The sequence below is a fragment of the Platalea leucorodia genome, assembly GCF_965183815.1.
Source record: "Platalea leucorodia genome assembly, chromosome: 15".
In the NCBI taxonomy this organism is placed as follows: domain Eukaryota; kingdom Metazoa; phylum Chordata; class Aves; order Pelecaniformes; family Threskiornithidae; genus Platalea; species Platalea leucorodia.
Genome location: NC_138837.1, coordinates 1409722 through 1430695, shown reverse-complemented (window position 1 = coordinate 1430695; position 20974 = coordinate 1409722). Strand labels below are relative to the sequence as shown.

General features: G+C 62.6%; 1 protein-coding gene across 1 annotated transcript; it reads right to left on the bottom strand.

Moving 5' to 3' along the window:
- Positions 1–1196: 1196 nt before the first annotated feature.
- On the bottom strand, positions 1197–20488 carry NR5A1 (nuclear receptor subfamily 5 group A member 1; the record flags this gene model as incomplete). The annotated part of the gene is made up of 6 exons (XM_082327811.1): positions 1197–1444; positions 6072–6219; positions 6829–6948; positions 15344–15984; positions 19782–19923; positions 20387–20488. The coding sequence occupies 6 exons, from the start codon at positions 20486–20488 to the stop codon at positions 1197–1199; spliced, it is 1401 nt and encodes a 466-aa protein (XP_082183937.1).
- Positions 20489–20974: the final 486 nt, after the last annotated feature.

Genomic DNA, 20974 nt, shown 5'->3' with positions numbered 1-20974 from the left:
CCCAGCACCTGCAGTGCAGGGGCTGGACCCTGCACCTCCCTCCCGCCCGGCTGCTCTGCCAGCATCACCTGCAGGCAGGAAAGGGGCAGGGTCCGTCCCTGGCCCCATCCTGCTCCTTGGCTCTTCTCCAGACATTGCCTGGACATGGCTGATGACTGGAGCAAGGCAGGACCCGCACTGCCCGGGGACACCATTCTCACGCTTCGGGAACCAGCTCTGTTTGCGGTGCCAATGCTGCCTGGGCACCGTGATCTGCAAAGCTTTCCAGCTGCAGGGATGTTGTGCTGGCACCAAGGGTGCAGCAGCAGGGCCTCAGGCCCAAAGTGTCCCAAAGACAGTCCCCTGCTCCTGGTACAAAATGTCTTAGAGCCTCTGCAGCAAAGCTTTGACATCCCAGAGACGTGCTGGCCGCAGACACCTGTGGGCTCCGGGAACTGTGGCTGCCACAGGCTGCAAAGCTACAGCTGGTGCCTCCGGCACTGGCAAGCGCTGAGAAAATGAATGTCAGCCGAGGGCTCAGCACTGCCCGTCCCTGCCTGTCCTTGCTTGGCTGGGGCAGCGGCGGGACGCAGAGCAGGCAGCAACGCTGTGGGGAGCCAGGAGCGGGAACCCCGGCACGTGCACCTTGGGGTCCCGGCACAGCTGCGTGGGGCTGACATCTCCAGCCCTAGTGTTCTGCTTGGCTCCTGCAGAAATCCTCTGCCTCCGTGCTGGTGCGTGAGGACACCCCGACTACTGTGAAACCACAGCTGGGGGGGCTCACCTCCCCTCTCCCCTGCCCTGTGCACGAGGGGCCCTGAGTCATGGGGCAGGGTTGGGGGGCGATGGCTGGCAGGGGCAGCCGGAGAGGAGCATAAATAGGAGAAAAGCCGGGACAGGCTTTACCCTTCCTTCACACTGCAGAGCCAGGTCCGGCAGGCGACAGGTCAAGCACCGGGTGTGCAGAGGAGCTGGGGGGCAGCACCGCTGATGGAGCAGTCCAGCAGCCAAGCCCACGGCCCCGCAGCCATCAGCCATCCTTACTGTGTATTAAAATAAACTATCTGGGACTTTTCCAATAGTACAGGTTAAATAGCATCACTGAGAAAGGCAGGGTGGAGGGGCAGCGTTGGCCCGCCAGCCCCGGGCGCGCGTCCTGCCCCTGCCATGCCGCTGGCAGCGCCGGGGCTCCGCCGGGTCCGTGCTCACGGCCACGCTCAAGTCCGCTTGGCGTGCAGCATCTCGATGAGGAGGTTGTTGCAGGGCACCTCCCCACTCAGGTGCTTGTGGTAGAGGTACTCCTCCGCCTGCATGCTCAGCGCCCGGACCTCCGCCAGCCGCAGCAGCAGCTGGCGAAACTTGTCCGTGGAGTGGGGGTAGTGGCAGACGGTGTACTCCAGCAGCGCCGCGTTGGCCTTCTCCTGAGCGTCCTTAGCCAGCGTGTGGTTCTCCAGATACTTCACATCTGCAAGGGGGGGACGGGACGGTGAAATGGTGCCAAAGCCACGTGTCTGCCCCATCCATACTGCACTGCACCAGAAGGAACCTGTGCTCCCGCATCAGCACCCCTTGTGCAGGAGAACGCAGCGCAGGAGGGGTACCGTGCCCCATCCCTGCCTGGCCATGGGCTCCCCATCCCTCCCCTGCCTCCTGGGTCTCTCCCAATGCTGAAGACAGATGCCCAAACCCCCGTCGGCAGTGGAAGGGCCCGCAACCCCTGCCCTTGCCACCCAGAAAGCTGCAAAGCCGAAACTTGTTACCGACTGCACCCACACACAGGGAGCTGTTGCCATCAGCCCCCTTTAATTCCTGAAGGCCGAGGAAGCGGCTGAATTAATTCCCCGATAAACCTCGTCTTTCCAATGTGGCAACAGGGCTCACCAGCCTGGAAACCCTAATCCTCTGCGCCTCGCCAGGGTCTCAGCAGCTCCCCCGTAATCCTGCTGCCGGCTCTGCTGCCCGCAGGGTAGCAGCAGGCAGCAGCACCAAGGTGCAGGCAGGCTCTGGCAGCAAAGGGGCCATAGCAGCCCCAAGGGCAGCGCTGCAGAGCCAGGGCATGCACAGCCCCAGGGCAGAGGTTGTCCCTGGGGACTACGGGTCTGTAACCGCCCTGCGACCGCGGCCAGCAGGAGGGTGACTGCAGGGACAGCCCAGGCTGGTGGCTCAGGGTTCCCCAGGCTTCTGGGGCAGCCTGAGCTGGGGTCTGCCTTCCAAGGATGCTGCCTTGGTGCTCAGGTTGCCATGAGTGCTCCACGAATGAAGCACTGGTTTTCAAGCTGCACAACACGTTGTTGAACCGGCCCCGCACGCAGATTTCAGTGGCTGTAGGGAAACGGTGCTGTGTGCGTGCCACCCCGTCAGCCGGCTACAGCTACACACAGCAACGGTATCTCGGCGCCCGAGACCTTGCTGCAAACCCCAGCACCGAGTCCATTTGGGGCGAGCGGATTTAACAGATTTACTGTACGGCACAGAGGCACCCAGCACCGCTGTGGCTGCGTAACGGCGCTGCCGGCTCTCCTGCCCACGTCCAGCAGCCGCTGACGCACGGCCAAATTCAGGTCTGCATTGGCAGCCTGGATACATCCCGCCCACGGGCTGGGAACAGGGAAATCTGGGCACGGGTTCTGGCCAAGGCGGTTGGGTGTTTGGGGTTTATTTCTGGCTTTCACCCCCAAAAAAGAGGGGAATCAAACATGGCTTTGACCCAGATGGGTCCCTGCTGTAGCCAAAGGGCTGAGCAGCTGTCGGGAGGGGAAAGCGTGGTGCTGGTGGTGGAGGTGGCTGAGCAGGAGGGAGCCCAACTGCTGGGTGGGGGTGTTCATGGTGTCCCCCCCCCAGCCCCACAGGGCTCCCTCGGGGGGCCACAGCACCCAGCGCGGCTCCAGCCCAGTGAAGCGGGGAGCCCCCGGCCCGTGCTCGGGCAGAGCCCGGGGAGCGGAGGCGCAGTCGGGGCGGCTGCGGGGCCCCTGGGGAGACACAGCCTCCGGCCGTGCCCGCGGCCGGGCTGCGCGGCCGGGCCGGGAGCTGCGTGGCGCAGGCACAAAGCGCTGCAGGTCGTGCCAAGATGCACTTTATCAGATCACCCTTCCCTTTTCACTCCTGTGGCACATTTGCTCCTATTGTGGCAATCTCCCTTCTACCCGGGTTGTTGTTATGAAATCTCTTTATCTGCATAAGGTTATTGTGCATGTCATTAAAAAAAAGAAGTTATATTGATAAATGTCAAATCTATCCCCTGAGTTGGCTCAACAATAGCTAGTTCTACTCGATGAACTCACCTGGTTCTCTGAAAGACCCTATTCACTGTTTAATTGAATATTTGAATAATCTTTTCATTCCTGCAAGGAATAAAGAATGTTGTCCAAATAACATTGACTCACTTCATTTAGAGACACTGCAGCAGTTGCAAAGACTGTCCTGTGACAAAGCCTCCCATCACACATACAGATATGCCTGGGATTATTTCTATGCCCTCAAGTGTTCTTCCTATTCACAGCTCCTTTTGTTTGGGAGAAGCTGCTGATAAATTGCAAACGCTTAAGGGAATGTGGGCTATAAAAGCCTCTCTTCCTCCCCTCCCCAAGAGTAGCTGCTTCATGAATGTAAGTCATGAAATCGAATGATAGGTCAATCCATTAAGGCTCTATTAAGCCCTTCTGTAGAACAAAGCTAACCTGTGCCGTCCTCATAAATATTGCTATTTTGAGAAGCCCTAATTTTAATTAAATCTCTTTACCTGCTCAGGAGAGAAATCTATTTAGAACTCAAATGGCAGCTCTTGTGAGCGGGGCTTGGCTTTGATTGTGCTGTGGCAGAGTGGTAAATGTGGAAATTCTCTTGTTAAAGGCAATTACATCCTGCACATAATACACAATCCCATCCTCTACAGCTGAGCCTGCGAAGGGCAAATTACTCCAAGTGAGCTCTGCAATATGGAGAGAAAAAGTTGGATTTGGGGCAAAATGATGTATGGGAAAACACAGCTATTTGATTCCATGCCCTTCCTGAAAGCTGCTGCTCCGGGGAAGCGGAACCGCAGCCGCAATCGGCACAGCAGCCGTGGCCGCCGGGGCTGGCTGCGCTCTGGGAAGATGCTGCTCCTGCTCACTGTGCCGTGCCACGCTGTGCCGTGCCACGCTGTGCCGTGCCGAGGGGCGGCAGGGGGACGCGGGGCAGCGTGGGGTGACCGACCCTCCCGGGGCTGAGCCCACAGGGCAGCGGCCAGGGAAGGTCCCAGCTCGGGGCACGAGCCCCACCACCTCCTTTATTTCCCAGCCTGGGCACTGTTTGTGCCACACCTTATCACTGTTTGAACAGCAAATTATCGTATCTAATTTCTCTGGATTTCAAAACAGCTCTAGAGGAAAAGAAAGCTGTGGGAGGAGATGCCGCAGGTGCAGGACGGGATGGCGGTGCAGCTCCCGCGCCCTGAGACACCTGCCCTGCCCGGGCCCCCGGGGCGCCCGCGGGTGCCAGACCTGCCTGCTGACGAGGACACGTCCACAGCAAACCCGAGTCAAACCAGTGGGTCCTTCAGACCGTACTGGTCCTGACCCCGGCCCCTCAGATGGGGGAGCGGATTCCCACTGCCTGTAGCATGTCAATGCTCCCACTTAACCCATTAACCCAGTGGCAGAGCTGCTCCTGGAGCAGGCTGCCTTCTCAGCGACGATGACATGGAGTGATGCAAACGCTGTCAAGCAATGAAGTACGAAAATACACAGCAGTGGCCATATGGTGCAGAGCGCAGCTCATGGCCTGCTGCACTTGGTGTTGGGGCAGGAGCCCCCCCAGATGGGACCCGTGGTACACAAGTGCAAGTGCAGACCGAGGCACTGGGACAGGGATGGGGAAGGGGTCGGGAATGGGCTGGGATGGGGATGGGGATGGGGATGGGGATGGGGACAGGGATGGGGATGGTGCCAGGGCTGCCCCGAGCTGGGCTTGCTGTCCCGGCTCAGCACCAGCAGCTGGGTGCTGCAGGGACCCAAGCATAAGTTTCCCTGGGGAAATGCCGGCTCCTGCCCTGTCCGGGTGCGTGCAATTAGCAGCGGCCATGGAGGTGTGGGAAGTGAAGCAGCCACGGCAGCAGAGGTGTGAGCCGGGAGCACAGCAGCCAGCTGAGCCCCTCGCAGGCCCCGCTGCTGTCCTCACACTGGGAGGTGAGATCTCCCACTGGGACAGGGCCGAGGGGAAGGTGTCAGCACCAGTAATGAAGGTGGCCAGGCACCCTGGGGTCCCCGTGGTGCTCAGCACTGCCCATGGCCGCGTCGCCCCACCGAGGGCTGAGATTGCTCCAGTGGGACTCTGATAGGTGTCCCTGCCTCCGGGTGATGCTTGTGGGAAAAGCAGATGCATCCCTGGCCGCGGTGGATGGGGAGATGCTCCCCGCGGGGGCGGCAGCGTGGCCAGGGTGGACGCGGGGCAGGATCAGCGCAGGATCAGGACAGGAGCAGAGCAGGAGCGGGGCAGGAGTGGAGAGAGCTGCTGTGCAGCCCCAGGACGTTGCGGGCTCTGGCAGCAGCGCCCGCAGCTCCTGTGTATTTTGTCTAGGTGAGGCAGGACCGTGTGAACCCGCTGCCTCGGCCCGACCGCAGGCTCCGGGGCTGAGCCTAATCAGGAGCCACGCGCAGCCCCTGCCCCACCGCGGCAGCACGGGCCCTCTGACGCAAATCCCGGGAGATAGGGCCGTCCCCGGCTGCTGCCTCTGTCAACACGCCTGTTTTGCTGCGGCCATATCAGCCGGTTGTTTCCCTGGCCGGTGAGATGGGCGAGTGACCAAAACAGGCTCCGCTTGGCCGGCGGGTTGGCAACGTCCCCCACGGCTGGGGGCAGAACCCGGCCCCGCAGTGGGAGAAGTTCTGGACCCCCAACAAGTCAGGGGAGCTGGCAGGTCCCAGCCCTCGCTCCTGGCTCCTCATTAAAAACCCCTTTGTCGCCCGTCAGCACAGCAGCCAGCACGGCCGGACCCTGGGCTGCGCGTGCTCCATCCAGCCGCGCTCCCGTCCCCTGAGACCCCGCAGCAGCATGGCCGTGACCCCCCGAGTGCGGCCACCCCTTGTCCCGGTGCCCCCCGCGGCCGCGCTCACCGAGGCTGAAGAGGATGAGGAACTTGAGGCAGACAAACTCCTGCCGGTCCACCTGGAGCGAGTGCAAGTGCAAGACGAGCTCCTGCGCCCGCAGCACCAGCGTGTTCAGGATGGAGCCAGCCTGGGCTGCGACGGTCGACATGTCCACCTGCGGGAACAGGGACGGCATCAGCCCCAGCCCCCCCAAACCCGCTGCAGGGGACCCCGCGCAGAAGCCAGGCACCAGCCCACAGCACCAACCGAGAATTAGGGGCATCAAAGTGAAGGCTGATGGGTGAAACAGGAACCCTGTTTCTCCAGCACCTCTTAAAACAGAGGGGCCCTTTGCAGAGCGCTGGCATCACGAGTGCCTGTGTCTCCAAAAACCGCTCCCGGGGAGGGAAGGGGCCCCTTCTCACACCCTGTCTCTGCAAGTGCAGGTGCAGCCGTTGATCTTTCCATGAGAAACATTCTTCTCCAGAAGCAGGAGCTGGGTGGCGGGTCAGGACAGGATGGGATGGGATGGGATGGGATGGGATGGGATGGGATGGGATGGGATGGGATGGGATGGGATAGGATGGGACGGGATGGGATGGGACCTTCTGCACAAGCAGTCCCATAGCACAGCAAAAACAACCCATCCACCCTGCACGGGGTAAGCTGCACTCAGCCAGAAGTAAGACAAAAGCCACCCCTGTGTCCCCCCTCCAACCCTGCCGCCTGGCCCCCGCCACCCCAACCACAGTGGCCACTGCGGTCTCTGTGGGCTGGCACTCACCTCCTGGCCGGTGACGAGCAGCATGCTGTGCTCCTTGCCATGCTGCAGCTGCCGGTAGACGTGGTCGAACACCAGCAGCTCGCTCCAGCAGTTCTGCAGCAGCTTCATCTGGTCGCCCACCTGAAACACAGCCAGAGCAGCGCCGCTGACACCCATCGCGCCGGGGCAGGGCCGGCCACGCGCGGCCACGGGGGCTGCGTCTGCACGGGCTGGTTCCTGGCCGGCAGGAGGGGTCAGGCTGCCCCGGTCCCCGCACCACCCCTCCGGCCCCCAGCTCTGCGGGTTGCGGGTGGGCTCTATGCTCCAGCCCTGCGGCAGCGATGGCTCAGACTCACCCCATCAGCTGCTACAGCACGTTGCCGCATTAGCATCGGCCCTGGGCAGGACCCGCACCCATCTGTGTCTCACCCTGAGCACAACAGAAAGGGGTTTTCTACCAAACTGGCATCAGTGTCAAAAATTAACCAAATTTCACTGCTCAAGCACCCAGAAGGAGAGCAGTGAGTCCAGTCATCGGCGCTGTTACATAAAGGATGGGGCCTTCTGCCACCCAGATGAGCAATGCCTTGGCATGGATACGGCTTCAACATGATGTGTTGGACATGTGACAAACTTCTGCATTCCCCTAAGGCCCCCAGGTGACCTGATCTACGGAGATTTGTCTGGCCCCAGGTCTGCTTTGTGCACACGTTTGCTTGCTGGCCCATCGCGGGAGCATGCAGGGATTGCAGGGGGCATCACCCGCCTCCCTCGGGAATCCGGCTCCTCCAGATGGGACAGGACTTTGTCCTCCAGGACTTTGTCCCTGACCCTCACAGCCTAGCAAAAGCCCTGTCTTTTTTAAGAACCTGAAACCCTCCTCACCCCCGTGCCTGCAGAGCATTTCCCAAGTCTCACACATCCCTTTATACATGGAAATTGCAGCCTGACTGTGAACAAGCTCCTAGCAAGGAGATGCAGTATCTTATTAATGAAACATCAATTGCAAAGCCCTGATCTGGCTCCTGGTTCCCATATCTGCCTGTGCTGGTGTGTAACTGGGCTGGACGTGGCATCCCACTTCATCTCACTGCCGGTACCCCACGCATCACCTCCAGCCCTCTCTTCACGGCGGGTGGGAGGAGAGGATGGCAAGACTGACACAGCACTGGTTAGCGTCTATAGCAAGGATTGCAAGCGCCAGCACCCTGCGGCCGGGTTACACCTGCAGGCTCACGCCCCACGCATGCCTTGTGCTGCGCTTGAACAGCACTGACCCCGTGCCCGGCAGATGTCCCGGGGGAGGCCAGCCCAGCAGCGGGGTCCCCTCGGGCGGGCAGGGAGAGCTGGAGCTGCACCCCCAGCAAGGGGGATCCCAGCCTGGAGGAGACGAGACGGGCCAGGCGGCTGCACAGAGCCAGCTTTGAAGCAGCTCAGCAGTTTCGGTGGCACTTGCTGGCTCTTATCAGCACGGGTTTTCCCCCACCAGGCACAACCTCCCCGAACCACACACAAATCTTTAACAAAATGACCGCTGGCCCTGTCCTGGCACCGAGGCGGGAGGAACGTGCGGCTGCTGCACAAAGGCCCTGTGTCTCCGGGCAGCCCCTCTGGATACTTTAAAATGAAAGAAGACAGTGCCCGTCCTTGCCTCCCTGCCATGGATGGCAGGTTTTGGGGCGGGCACAGAGCACGGCCGCGGGGGAGCCGCTGGCTACGAGGCATCGCTGCGCCCTGCAGCTGCCGGGTCGGCCCCTGCCCACACACCAACACACGCGTGATCATGTGCACATTTGCACATGTGCTGGTGTGTACGTGCAGGCACAGGTATAAGCGTGCACAGCTACACTTTCAAAGAAATGCCTGCAAATGCCCCTGGTAAAAAGCTCAACCCAGGACACAAACTGCAAGGGGCTCCAAAGGTCTCGTGGGAAAGCCGGTGGGCTGCAGGCAGCGCCAGTGACGGGCAAGATGAGCGGCTGGAGCCAACTGCTATGTTCGGCAAAATGAAGAGCCATGCCAGGCCCCCATGGCTGGATGCGGGCGCGCTGCCGGCCCGGCCCGGGGAGCAGGCAGGAGGCACACCGCTCAGCTGCCTTCCCCACCGCCCCGCCGAGAACCACCGTGGGTCACCAGCTTCGTCCCCGCGTTGCTGCACTCCGCGGGACCCCAACTCCTTTCTGCAAAGAGCTGAACCCCCGTCCTGCCTGGAGCCCCCCTCTCCTGCCAGGCTGGTGTGGGGAAAGGGCCGGGGGTTATCAGCAATACTTCCCTGCAGAGCAAATTCAGCGCCAGCAGAAGAGCTCTGCAGTGCCATTGTGCTCGCTGCCTTTAATAGAAGGAAGACAGATGCAGTATCACAGGACTGGATAATACCCTCGTTTTGCTGAAGAGGCTGCAATAAACCAGTGCTGGGAGATTGCAAAAGGAATAGAAGTCAGATGAGAAAGAGCTTTATGGTCTCGGAGCCCGGCACTCCCCGCGAGCCGCTGGGATTTGTTCTCAAGTGCGGTGGGTGGTCAGACCTGGACGCGCAGCAGCACGGGGAGGGAGGTGCGGCACAGAAAGCAGTGCCGGCGGCCTGCCCGATGCGCGAAACCTGCCCGCAGCGAGGTGCAGTGGGTGCAATGGGGCTGCCAAGGCCGGACTCGCCACCACATCGCCCGAGCTGGTGAAGGAGCCACGGTACACGGCCCAGCCGTACAGACCGGGAGGCTTCTGTTCAGCTGCTGAACAAAGAACTGGGGAAAAGCTCATTCTGCACCAAAACAAAATAGAGATTTTCTGCATTGCTGATGACCTCCACCCCAAGGCGAGTGGCTGGCTGTAGCTGCGGCCAGCCCTCGCAGGGAGCTGGGCTCCCGGCACAGCAGCATGCTGCCAGCCCAGCCGCACGCTCCCGGCCGGTGCCGAGCTCCTCCGCTCCGGCTGAGTCGCGGCGTTGTTTTGGAAGCTCCTTCCTGTGCCTCATTCCTGAGCAGGACGACCTCTGGAAGGGACAGACTGAAGGTTTTGCTCTGAAAATGGTTTAAAAAAAATCAGTTTTTCCAAAAGGAAGCATTTCAACAATTTTGAAATCTTCTTTTCTTCCTTTAAAAATGACTAATCAGCTTCTCCCAAACTCCACAGACAGGTTCAGCTCCCTTGGAAAAGCACCTCCCCGAATCCCATCAGTGGCACATTTTGCCCTGTGCGCCTGCCGCACAGCCGTTCCCCTGCCGGCACGCTCCGGTGTGCCATCGCCTTCCCTGGGAGCACCGCTGCACGCCACAGCCGTGTGGCCACAGCATGGGGGGTTGTGGTTGGGAGCGTGACTGGGTGGGCTGGGGGCTCCGGGGGCCAGGCAGGGCTCAGGGACGTCTCCAGGGACCCCAGCCCTGCCTGCGCCCCAGCACCAAGCTGGGAGTCCCCGTGCCCCAGGCTGGGGAGGCAGTGGGCATCCCCGCATGGCCCCGCTCCAGCGGTGTGGCTCCGCTGCGAGGGGGCTCCTGGCTGGAGACCACCTCCCTGCGCCCAGCGCCAGCCTGGCCTCCCAGGAGGAGGGGGGCTGCTAATGGACGGCCACTCAGAGTCAATCAATCCTCCCGGCAAGGCGGCACGCACGCACTCTCGCCTTTAAAAGTTAAGCAAAGGATCTTCCTCTTTTAATGTCAAGGCTTTTCAACAGAGTGCTTTATCAAGGACCTGATGCAAGCTGTCTTTAAGAGGCTATTTTTTTTTTTTTAAAAGCAAGCATTTAACCCATTCACAAAACATGGCAGCAAAACGCTCCCCACACAGGGCGAGCACTCCCCTGTCACCTGGCTGCCGAAAGTGGCTTGCTGCTGAAGGCCTGCAGCCCACAGAAAAATCCATTTCCCTGCGACAAACGGGCTCGGACCGAGGGCTGGAGGGGAGGCAGGGCGTGTGGAGGCACGGACGGTGCCGCCTGGGCACGGGGCTGCAGGACCCACATACAGATGTGCCACATGAGAGTCTTAAACCTCCTGTGATCCTCCCTGTGGGTTCGTAGGCAGGAGGGGAGGAGGCCCCCGGGAGTGTTAGGTCTCCCCAAAAAGTGCCCAGGCCACCCCAGCATCCCAGAGCCAAACCCCCACGGGGATGGCGCAGCCCTGCTGTGCTCGCTGCTCCCTGCACGGCTGGTCCAGGGCATCCCCCACCTCGGGTACCACGATCCGCCCTCAAACATCTCTGCAGCATTACGACGCAGTGACCCATCAACACCCCTGCTTTGCTCGGAAGCCCTGAGCGGGTGCCAGGACATCGATCCCCAGCCTCTCCCCAGCCGGCTTCAGCACGCCACGGGCACGAGGAGTGCTCGGATGCCCCCAACCTACCTTCAGCCCCAGGGATGCTCTCCGGGCCTCCTCCCAGATCACCGGTGCAGGATTTGCCCCAGCAGCTTCCACGCAGGTGCACAGCACACACCAGTGCCCCCAGCCACAGCCTGGGCAATTACTGGGTGCGAGCAGGACCCATCACCTTGGCTACCGAGAAGTGTGAAAGTGGATTACCATCTGCCAGCCACCCGCGATTGAAACCCTACACGAGTCTAAGGTGTTAATGGTCAATGCAGGTCCCCATCCCCCTGCCCAGATACCACTGCAATGGGCATCTTAAAGCAAAAAACTTCCAAGATCAGTGCAGCAGGGCCAGCAGCGCCCAGTCTGCCGCTCCCCCTCGCAGAGCACGCCGCCGGGGCCCAGGCTACTGCTTTTTGGTGGTGCTCGCAGGCAGCCGGCTGCAAGGCTGCGTGGGCGTCGTGGCTCTGCGTGTGCGCCCCAGGAGCGAGGGCAGGGCTGTGCCAGCAGGGCCGCCCGCAGGCAAGGAAAGCCGTCACATTTCCCCCAGTGCATAGGATGCTAAACATTGCTGCAGCATCCACGACCAGAAGGAGATTTTAAATCTGCCAAAAACGTTCTGGCTGTTGGCCAGGAGATGGGGTCAAGATGACCCACGCATGCTAAAGGCAGAGAAGCAACTGACTACAAATAGGCTTTGTCATGGCTCCGAGCTCTCTAACGAGAAGCGAGGGAGAGCAGCCCAGCAGAGAGACCCAGAGACCCTCAGGAACCCCTCGGCCCGTGGTGGGAATGGCACTGCCCTCAGCATCGTTGTCCCCCCGCCGCTGGTGCTCGCCCGTGGCTGGGAGGGTGGTTTGCCCCAGCCCCAGGGCCAGGAGGGGCCGAGGAGGGGACCGGCATCAACCCACCTCCCTGCGGCCGCGCCGTGCCCCTCCACTGGCGGCAGGGACCCCCAGCCCAGCCCAGCCTTCAGGCTGAAACCGCAGCAATTTGTTTAACATTCCTGGCTGCTCATCCCAATCTAAAGGTCACTGCACCTCTGTGTGCACAATATTTATATGTACATATGGCAGCAACACCTATATAAACCAGGCTGTGCAAGATACGTGTATATAAACCAAACCAAAACCAGACCCAATGTGAGTGCGCAAGTGTGCGTGTCTATGCACATTTCTCTGTCTGTCTCTCTCCATATATATATAAAAAAATTACATCTGAAAGGACAAAGTTGCCTGAGACTCACGACCCAACAAAATATATTTCACCCCCAGCCCATATTTTTCTTCCTGAAGAGATGCTGCAAATCTTCCCTCAGTCCTGACACATCTCATCTAGACTCAGTTAAAGTTCGTATTTATGGGCGTCAGCGCTGACCTCTTCCACCTCCGCCCGCGCGGCCTCGCGCCACGGCTGCCTGGCCGGCCCTCGATAAACAAGCGGGCCCCCAAATCCCCCTCTGCCGCGCAGCATTATTAGTCTTGCCTCCGAAGGCCAGCGCAGTCCGTAATTCTCTGCCTGGTGACACGAGATGAACGCTGCGACATCAGTCTCCCCGGCGGATTGGCATGGGGACCCTCGTTTGTCAGTGGCAGACTGACAGAATTACTGGCCCTTAAATGAAACGATATATCTGGGAAGTTAAATCTGTTTTCAATCTGACTGCCCCGCGCCTGCGGGCAGACGTGGCGTGTGAGCCGATGTCAAGAGGCCATTAGCCCGTCTCCCCCCGCCTTCCCTGGGTGCAGCAGTGGAGCTGGGGGGGCTCTCCCCAAGGGCCCCCACCCCGGCCACCCCGCCAGGAGGAGACAGCAAAGCGCCCGGTCTGCTGCTGCCCCTCGCCGGGCTGCTAGTGTGGGAATGGGAATGGGAACAAGACCTGCCAGCTCCAGGCAGGACCTGCTCTTGCTCTCCCTGGACAGGGAGCAAAGGCTCGTCCTGGCCAGGCGTGAGCCAGCGGGTCCCCGTGCCCCCAGGGGTTTGCTCCCTCCTCTCCAGGCTCCCTGCAAGGCCCGGGGAAGAAGCCAGCTCTCTGCAAAACAGCCCTGCAGCAGGAGCACAGGGATGCTGGGAGCGTTCAGGCAGGGGACATTGTGCATGGGGGCATACGCCTGCACCCCCTCCCCACCCGCCTGCAGCCCTCCCCGCTTGGCACCAGCCCGGTGTGATGCCCTGGAGCGATGTCCCAGCACGACGCTCTTCCAGCCTGGATCCCTGCACTGGCCGTGGCCAACAGCCCTTCCCCAGCTGGGGACGGTGCCCGTCGCCTTCACGCAGACGTTCCCAGGGGACGGAGAGGGCTGCTGGCATCCCCTGCTCCGAGGAGCCCTGAGCACCCAGCAGGGACTGCCTGCATGATGGCCATCGATCTCCGAGATCACGATTTTACTCTGTGCTAGTGGGCTTTAGGGTAAAGCCATAAACTCTGCACTAGCAGGAGTTCATTTACCGCCCCAGCAGCTGTTTGCTTTTATGTGCCGGCAGGAGCAGGAATGGGGTTTCAGGAGCTGCAGACCTACTCCTGCTTCCCAACGGCTTCTCTCCGCATGCCCAAGGGAAAGCCACCGCCCCACGGCAGGGAGGACGCGCCGTGCCGGATGGGCGGCGGGCAGCCCCGGCACCGTCCCTGGGGGACACACACAGAGGGGCCCGGGCACCACAGCCCCATGCCAGAGGCTCAGAGGGAGCCAAGGCCAGCGACAACCAGCTTTCTCACGCTCCCTCTGGAGTCAGGGCGGGACGCGGCGTCCTGCAGTCCCTGGCCCTGCGAGACGATGGAAATCTGCCGCGCACTCACCGCATGGACGAAGGCAAAAGGCACAAGCCCCCGGGGTGGCGGTGATGGACAGGGATGCCCAGCCGAGCTCCCTTCCCTGGGGCACCATGTCCCGTGTCCTGGGCACGGCAGGGGACGTGCCCCACTCCTGGCAGGACGCCGGTGGCTCTGCCCAGGTGAGGCCTCTGGCACTGCCGTCCCCCCCAGAGCCCCACGGGAGGAGCCGACGCGGATTCACACGGAAACAGCCTATTTTGGTGGCGCAATCAGGCTGACAATGGAGTTACAAGGCTATGCGGCAATGCAGCCGCGAGCTGAATTTACACTGTTTACAATATCTCCTGCAAAACAACAACCACCCTGTTCCCAAAATCCAGGCTGGACACTGATATGATTGAAACAAGCCCGACCCACCCCCACAATGCCGTTTCCTGACACTGTTCTGGCAGCTGGGGGCTATTTTGAGCCACGAGGCTCTGCCACGCTCGGCCCCATGGCACCCTGCGGGGTGGGCACGGGGAAGAGCCTGGCCCTGTCCCCGGGCACGGTCCCCACAGCACTGCGGGGGAAGGTGATTTTGGCCAGAGCCGGCTAGCACAGCCTCACGCTCGGAGCACGGGAAGGCACCTGGGTGTCCCAGCCACACTGGGACGTGGCTCTCTGGGTTTTGGCCACATTGCAAAATTTTCTCTCCCATTTTTGCAGTGGTTTGGTATCTCAGGTCAGCCCAGAACACAAACGGAAAACGTCTGACAGCTTGGCAAGGTTTGCAGGATGGCAGAGGCTGCCCCACCCCTGCTAATCCACCCCTTGGCCCCAGTAAGTATTTGGGGGGATTTGCTAGATGGGACGGCCCGGCGGGATGGGGGTCAGCACCACGTCCCCCGGCAAGGCACGCTCGCAGACTGCCGGCAGCAGAAGTGGCTCCAGAGGAGGCTTGGTGGTGTCCCCCGCCCCGGCCAGCCCTGCCCTGCCTGCCTGGTGCTAACAGGCACCCACCTGACAGCATCGATTTTCCTCCTAAAGGCGGAGGAGAGAATTGTCTCAACTATAATTCCTCAACGTTACATTTTTCAATTATATCTTGAGCTTGACACCGCAGTCACTCTGCCGACGATTGCCTCCACACCTGCCCCCGCGGTGATGAATCTGAAATCATTAGCCCCACGGCGACAGCAGGGACCACTCCGGTGTTGCAGCCGGACCGCAGTGCCTCCAGCCCTGCCACGTGGGCAGCCGGGAGCGGGACGGGGATGCACCAGTACGTCTGCAGCACTGGTGGCCCCAGGCTCATGCCCACAGTGTTGGCCCATCCTCACAGCATTTCAGCCCCAATCCTGCCCATTAGAGCATGCTGTCCATTACAGCATCCCATCCTCACAGCATTTCAGCCCCAATACTACCTGGCCTCCTGCCACCCGCCCCGTGCAGCATCCCTCCCCCCTGCCCAAGCTCCTACCTCCAGCTCCTTGAAGAAGATGCAGCTCCGTGCCCACTCCACGATGGATAGGAGGGTCTGGTCGGCCATCTTGCACATGAGGCCAAAGGTGCTGAGCTTCTCGTGCCGGCCTTTGCCTTGCTCTTGCTGCAGGCAGGCCAGTATCCGCGCCTTCACCTGGGCCTCATCGGGCTCCAGCTGCAGCAGCTTCAGGATGACCTCGGGGATGTCAGGGGGGGAGCTGCTGGGGTAGGTCTCTGGGTACACGTAGGCGGGCACGGACTCGTGGGCGTTTGTGTAGTGGTCCGGGTACTCGGACTTGATGGTGCGGTTGGGGAAGGAGGGGTAGTGGTAGCCGGTGAGTGGCGCGTGGCTGGGCACAGTCATTCCCAGGGATGGCGTCCCGTAGGGACTGCGCTCATAGTCGACAGGCGTCAGGGCGGCAGGGTTGGGTGGCAAGGTCTTGGACATGGCGTGGATGCTGTGGATGGTGGAGGACAGGCTGTAGTCGTTCTGCACCGGGGACACGATCTGAGGCACGGTCTCCAGCTTGAAGCCGTTGGCACGGATCAGAGCTTTCTTCTGCTGCTTTAAGGCACGGTCCCGCTTGTACATGGGTCCGAACTTGTTCCTCCCTCCGCGCATCCGGTCGGCACGCACCGCTGGGGGCAGAGAGCGGGCAGAGGCTGCAGTGAACCCGCGTGGAGGGAGACTCACGCTTCCACACAGCACGGAGAAAATGATGGGGGGGGATTTGGTGGCCAAAGGGAGCTGGGGGGCACCGGGGAGACCTTTCCAGAGAGCCGCTGGCAGGACTGTGCCGCTCCCAGCCCAGCCGTGCGCACCAGGGGCATGGCGTGGCAGGTTCAGGTGCCTGGCCCCGGCTCTTGCCTTGCTGGTGTCAACCTCAGAGCCTCTGGGAATTGCAGGAAAGGAAGAGACATTTGGCTTTAACTATAAAATGGGCTGGGGGATAAAGCAGCTTGCGTCCCTCATGGGCTGGGGGGACAGCCTGTGAAGCCCAGGCAGATGAGGGGGCTCGACACCCACTTTCACTTTTACGACCCCTGACTCTGGACCAGCCCCGGGATTTCCTTGTTTCTGCAGAGCCTGGGACCCCACAGCCCTCTCGGACCCTGGTTCACCTGCATCCAGGCTGGTCATGCTTCTTTTCTGCAAATCTCTGCCCCTTTCACAGGCAGCAGGGCTGGCAGCCCCAGCCGGGCACCCTGCACCCCGCGGCAAGGCTGTGACGGCTTTCAGGCAGGAGGCTGCCCGTCCCTGCCGGTATCAGCTACGGCCGAGGGGCTCTGCTGGAGCATCCCACTGGCGGAGTTGCTCTGACAGCCCCATCGCAATCTCCTGGCTGTAGCAAAGCAGATGCTCCCTCCAAACCCCAAAAGAAAACCAAGAATGTGTCAGCACACGAGGGAGCAGGTGCTTCTCTGCAGCAGGAGCTCGTCCCTCCGCACCGCCCCGCCGCGCTCCCAGGGGCTGCTGCCCCGGCCCACCCTTGGAAGAGCCTCAGCTCGCTGGAAGCTGGGAGCTGGACGGCGGTGCAGAGTGATGGAGGAAAGCGCGCCAGCGAGCACGGCTCGCAGACTTAGCATCAAAGGGAAAAAACCGTCTGCTAGTTTGCGTCCCCGCTGACAGCAGGCACGTCTTGCTTTTGTGTCTCAGCTGTTACCTCTGCCTCTCTTTCGCCTACTTATCCTGCGGCCGGCCGCTGGAAGTGTGGCCAGCCCCCCCGGAGAGCCAGGACACCTCCCAGACTCTCCAGGCAGGCTGGAAAAGCGGGAGCGTCGGCCGGGAGCAGCAGCATTTCCAGGGCGAGCAGGAATGTGCTCCCAGGGGAGCCGCCCCGCGCTTCCTCCCTCATTCTTTATTCATGAAAACAGCATCTCGCTGGGAGCAGGGCGGCCAGAGGCATCCTCCGAGGCCCCCCTCTGAAAGCCTGCCCGCAGGCCTCTGGGCAACAGACAGCTGCCCCGGGGCAGTTCCTGACTCCGGGGGTACAAGGGAGATGGCCGCAGTCAGTGCCTGTGCGGATCCCTGCCAGGATCCCCCGCGGGCAGACCCCCGCGCGCAGCCCAAGCTGGCACCAGCGGGTCTGGCAGCCCCGGCTGCACACCCCGGCGATGCCAGGGCACACCGAAAGCCCAAATCTCCCACCTGCTCAAAGTAATGTGTTTCTACCACCGCTCAAGGCCGGGCCCAGCGATGCCCAGGGATCTCATCCCAGGCAGACCCCCGTGACCCTGGGCAAGGGTGCACAGGCAGGGACCCCGCTGGTGCTGCCTGCACCCCCCCACAGCGAGAGGTGCTCGCAGCCTGGTCTCACAAACCCTCCGCAGGCGACCGCTAGTACACCTCCTTCCCTCTCCCAGCAAGACACAAAGGGAGAAGAGGCCTTTTAATTCCCTCCTGCTCCACTTTTCCTGCCGTTTGTGCCTCACTTGGGGTCGGGAACAACTTGCCGTTTGCCGCGTCCCAGCTGGCTGCCGGGAAGGAACCGAGGCACCCCGACCTCCAGGGCAAGGGGGCCCAGGCGGAGCCGCCCAGGAAGCGCCTGCACCCCCGGCACCCCCCAACAAAACCATCCGCAGGCGGTCCCCGAGCCACGCACCCAGCGTGCGGCCACTGGCACGGCGGCAGGCGCGGGCACCCAGCGGCTCCCCTTCCCGCTCCCTCTGCCTCGCCTGCCCTCGCCCCCGCGCAGAGCCCCGGGGGGGTGGGCTGCCCGCCGAGCTCTGCCTCCCCTCGCCCTGGGCAGGGGCACGGGGGGTGCCCGGGGGTGCCCGGGGGTGCCCGGGGCTGCGGGCAGGCTTGGGCCAGGGCTGTGCTGCTCTCCTGGGCCAGGCTTCGCTGCAGCATCCCTTCAGGCACTTCAAGGGGGGCCTGTGTCAACACTCTGTCCCCAAAATCAAAGATCTCGGGCTTGCTTTTGTCCTGTGGAGCGGGAGGCTCACCTTCAAAGCGTCACCTCAAATTCCCTGCCCAGAAATACTAGGAACTGAGGAAAGGTGGGCTCCGGTTTTTATCACAAAAAACGACAGTCCCACAGGAATGTCACCCTCCGCTGGGTGATTCCCCCCCGGCTGCGGGACTCCGCTGAGGAGCTAACAGCAGGAAAACAAATAACAAATCCCGGCCGCTGCCCTCACGGGTTATGGGACCAAACCAGCTCCACAGTGAGCAAAAACTGCTGAAAACGGCCGAAGTGAGCAGGCGCCTGTCCCCCCCTGGCAGCCCAAGTGCTGCCCCTGCCTGACCGCCCCCGGAGCCCCCAGCCCCTGCCCAGCGCCCAAACTGTCCTGCAGCACCGGTGAAAACTGCCAGAGTGTCTGTGGATTGATCCGGGGCACCAGTAACTCCAGTCCAGGGAGGAGAGTGAAACTGGGATCTGTTTGGAGTCAGGGCTGGAAGCCGGCCCACACCGGGAGTTTGCAGGGGCTGATTTTGCAGCTCGATGTTGTGTCTTACTCCTGCGCCTCTGCTCGCAGGCTCTCATCCCGCTCCTGGGAGCGAGCGGCCGCTGCGTGGGTACGCGCAGTACTCTCTGATTAACCCGCACTCTGCCCCGAGCTCCCGGGTGGGCGAAGCCCTGCGCAGCGAGCGCGGCCAGGCGAGGGGTCTCAGCCCCACCGGCGCGTCTGGCCGCTTTCATCCGCTGCAAAATGTAAACGATTTCAGGGGAGAGGAGGTGGGGGGGCGGCTGATTTGGGGCGGGGGGCTCCTTTCTGCATCTGCTTTTGCTTTGCAGTCGCTCGCCGGCGATCTGTCCCCCCAAATGTATTTTGTTGGCCCGTGCTAAGTGTTGCAGAAACCACAACACACGACTTGGGGATGTTGGGGCTCGACTCCGATGTCTCAATCGGGATCGGCTTCTCTGACAGGAGCGAGGTGGCGGCCGTGGGGGATGGAATTGCGCTCCCCGAGAATTAGAGGAGAAATCTGTTCTACTAAATGTCACGAAGAGGAAAAATATAATTCGTGGTGGGTCTGCAGCAGTTTTATTGCGAGCCCCATAATTCTAACGTTTTCCTTAAGTCTTGGCTTCTGGAATTATGTGCTTAAGGAAAACAATAATTTCTACGCTATTTCCCAAACGTTCCGCCAGCAAAGAAAATCCTGGAAAGTTGAAGCCGCAGCAGCCAAAACCCCCGGGGAAACAAAACAAAAACGAAAAAAGGAAAAGCAGGAGGCGACGCGAAAAAACGAATTTTTTTTTAACTTGGGAGGGAAAAACGGAATCGAAGCGGCCGCGGGAATTACCGGCCCCGGGACGCGGCGGCGGCCAGCGCGGCCGCCGCGGGGGAACCGCGCAGCCCCGCGCAGCCCCGGCCCCTCCGCGCCCGCGGAGCCGGGCCGTGCCGCGGGCAGCCGAGCCGGGCCGGGCCGGGCCGAGCCGGGCTGAGCCGAGCCGAGCCGAGCCGGGCCGAGCCGGGCCGGGCCCTACCTTCCAGGCGCATCCCGACGGTGAGGCACTTCTGGAAGCGGCAGTAGGGGCAGCGCTTGCGCTGGGTCTTGTCGATCTTGCAGTTCTGGCTCTCGGTGCAGGTGTAGTGCTTGTTGTTCTGCACCGTCCGCTTGAAGAAACCCTGCGGCGGCGGGCGGCGGCGATGCGGCGGGCACCGGCACCGGTACCGGCAGCCCGGCACCGGCAGCCCGGCACCGGCAGCCCGTCCCCGCGTCCCGCTTCCGACGGAGGCTCCCGCCCCGCCGCCCCCCGCCGCGGCCGCGCTCCCGTCCCGCAGCCGAGCGCGAATCCGTCCCTAACGAAAACGGGCGAGGAGCGGCCCGCGGCCGGCCCCGCGTCCCCGGCCCCTGCAGAGCCCCCTCCCCGCTCCCCGCACAGCCCCGGCCCCCTCTCCCCCGTGCAGCGCTCCCCGCACAGCCCCGCTCCCCGCACAGCCCCGGCTGTAGCTCCCGCACCGCCCCGCTCCCCGCACAGCCCCGCTCCCCGCACAGCCCCCGCCGCCTCTCCCCGCTCCCCGCAGGCGCCGGCCCCCGCGCAGCCCCGGCCCCGTTGCCCCGGCCCCGCACGCCCCGGCCGGCTCCTACCTTGCAGCTCTCGCAGGTGAGCAGCCCGTAGTGGTACCCGGAGACCTTGTCCCCGCAGACCGGACAGAGCTCGTCCAGGTCCTCATCATAGGAATAGTCCATCCCCTCCAGCGGCCCTGCTGCGGGACGAGCCAGCGGGTCAGCGGGACGGGGCGGGCGGGGACGGGGACGGGGACGGCGGCCCCCAGCCCCTGCGCTGGGTGCGGAGCGGGAGCGCGGCGCGGCGGAGACCGAGCGGCAGGTGCCGGAGCCGGAGCCCTTTATAGCGCCTGGAAGAGCATCTCCATGTTGGTGCGGGCGAGCGGCCAGCCCCCCGGGGGCTGGGGAACCTCCTCTGGGGAGAGCGGGCGGCTCACGGCGCCGGGGCCGCGGGGTGGGGGCGGAGGGACCTGCCAGCCCCGGGGCCGCGGGGACGGGGCCGCGCTCTGCCCCGCCGCCGGCCCCGCCACCGGCCCCGCCACCGCAGGCCCCGGCGGGCGGCGGGCGGCGGGCACCGCACCCCGGGCGGGCGGCGGCAGGGGCGCTGGGGCTGGGGCTGGGGCAGGAGCGGCCCCCGAGGGCAGCGCTGCGGGGTGCAGCCCCCGCCGC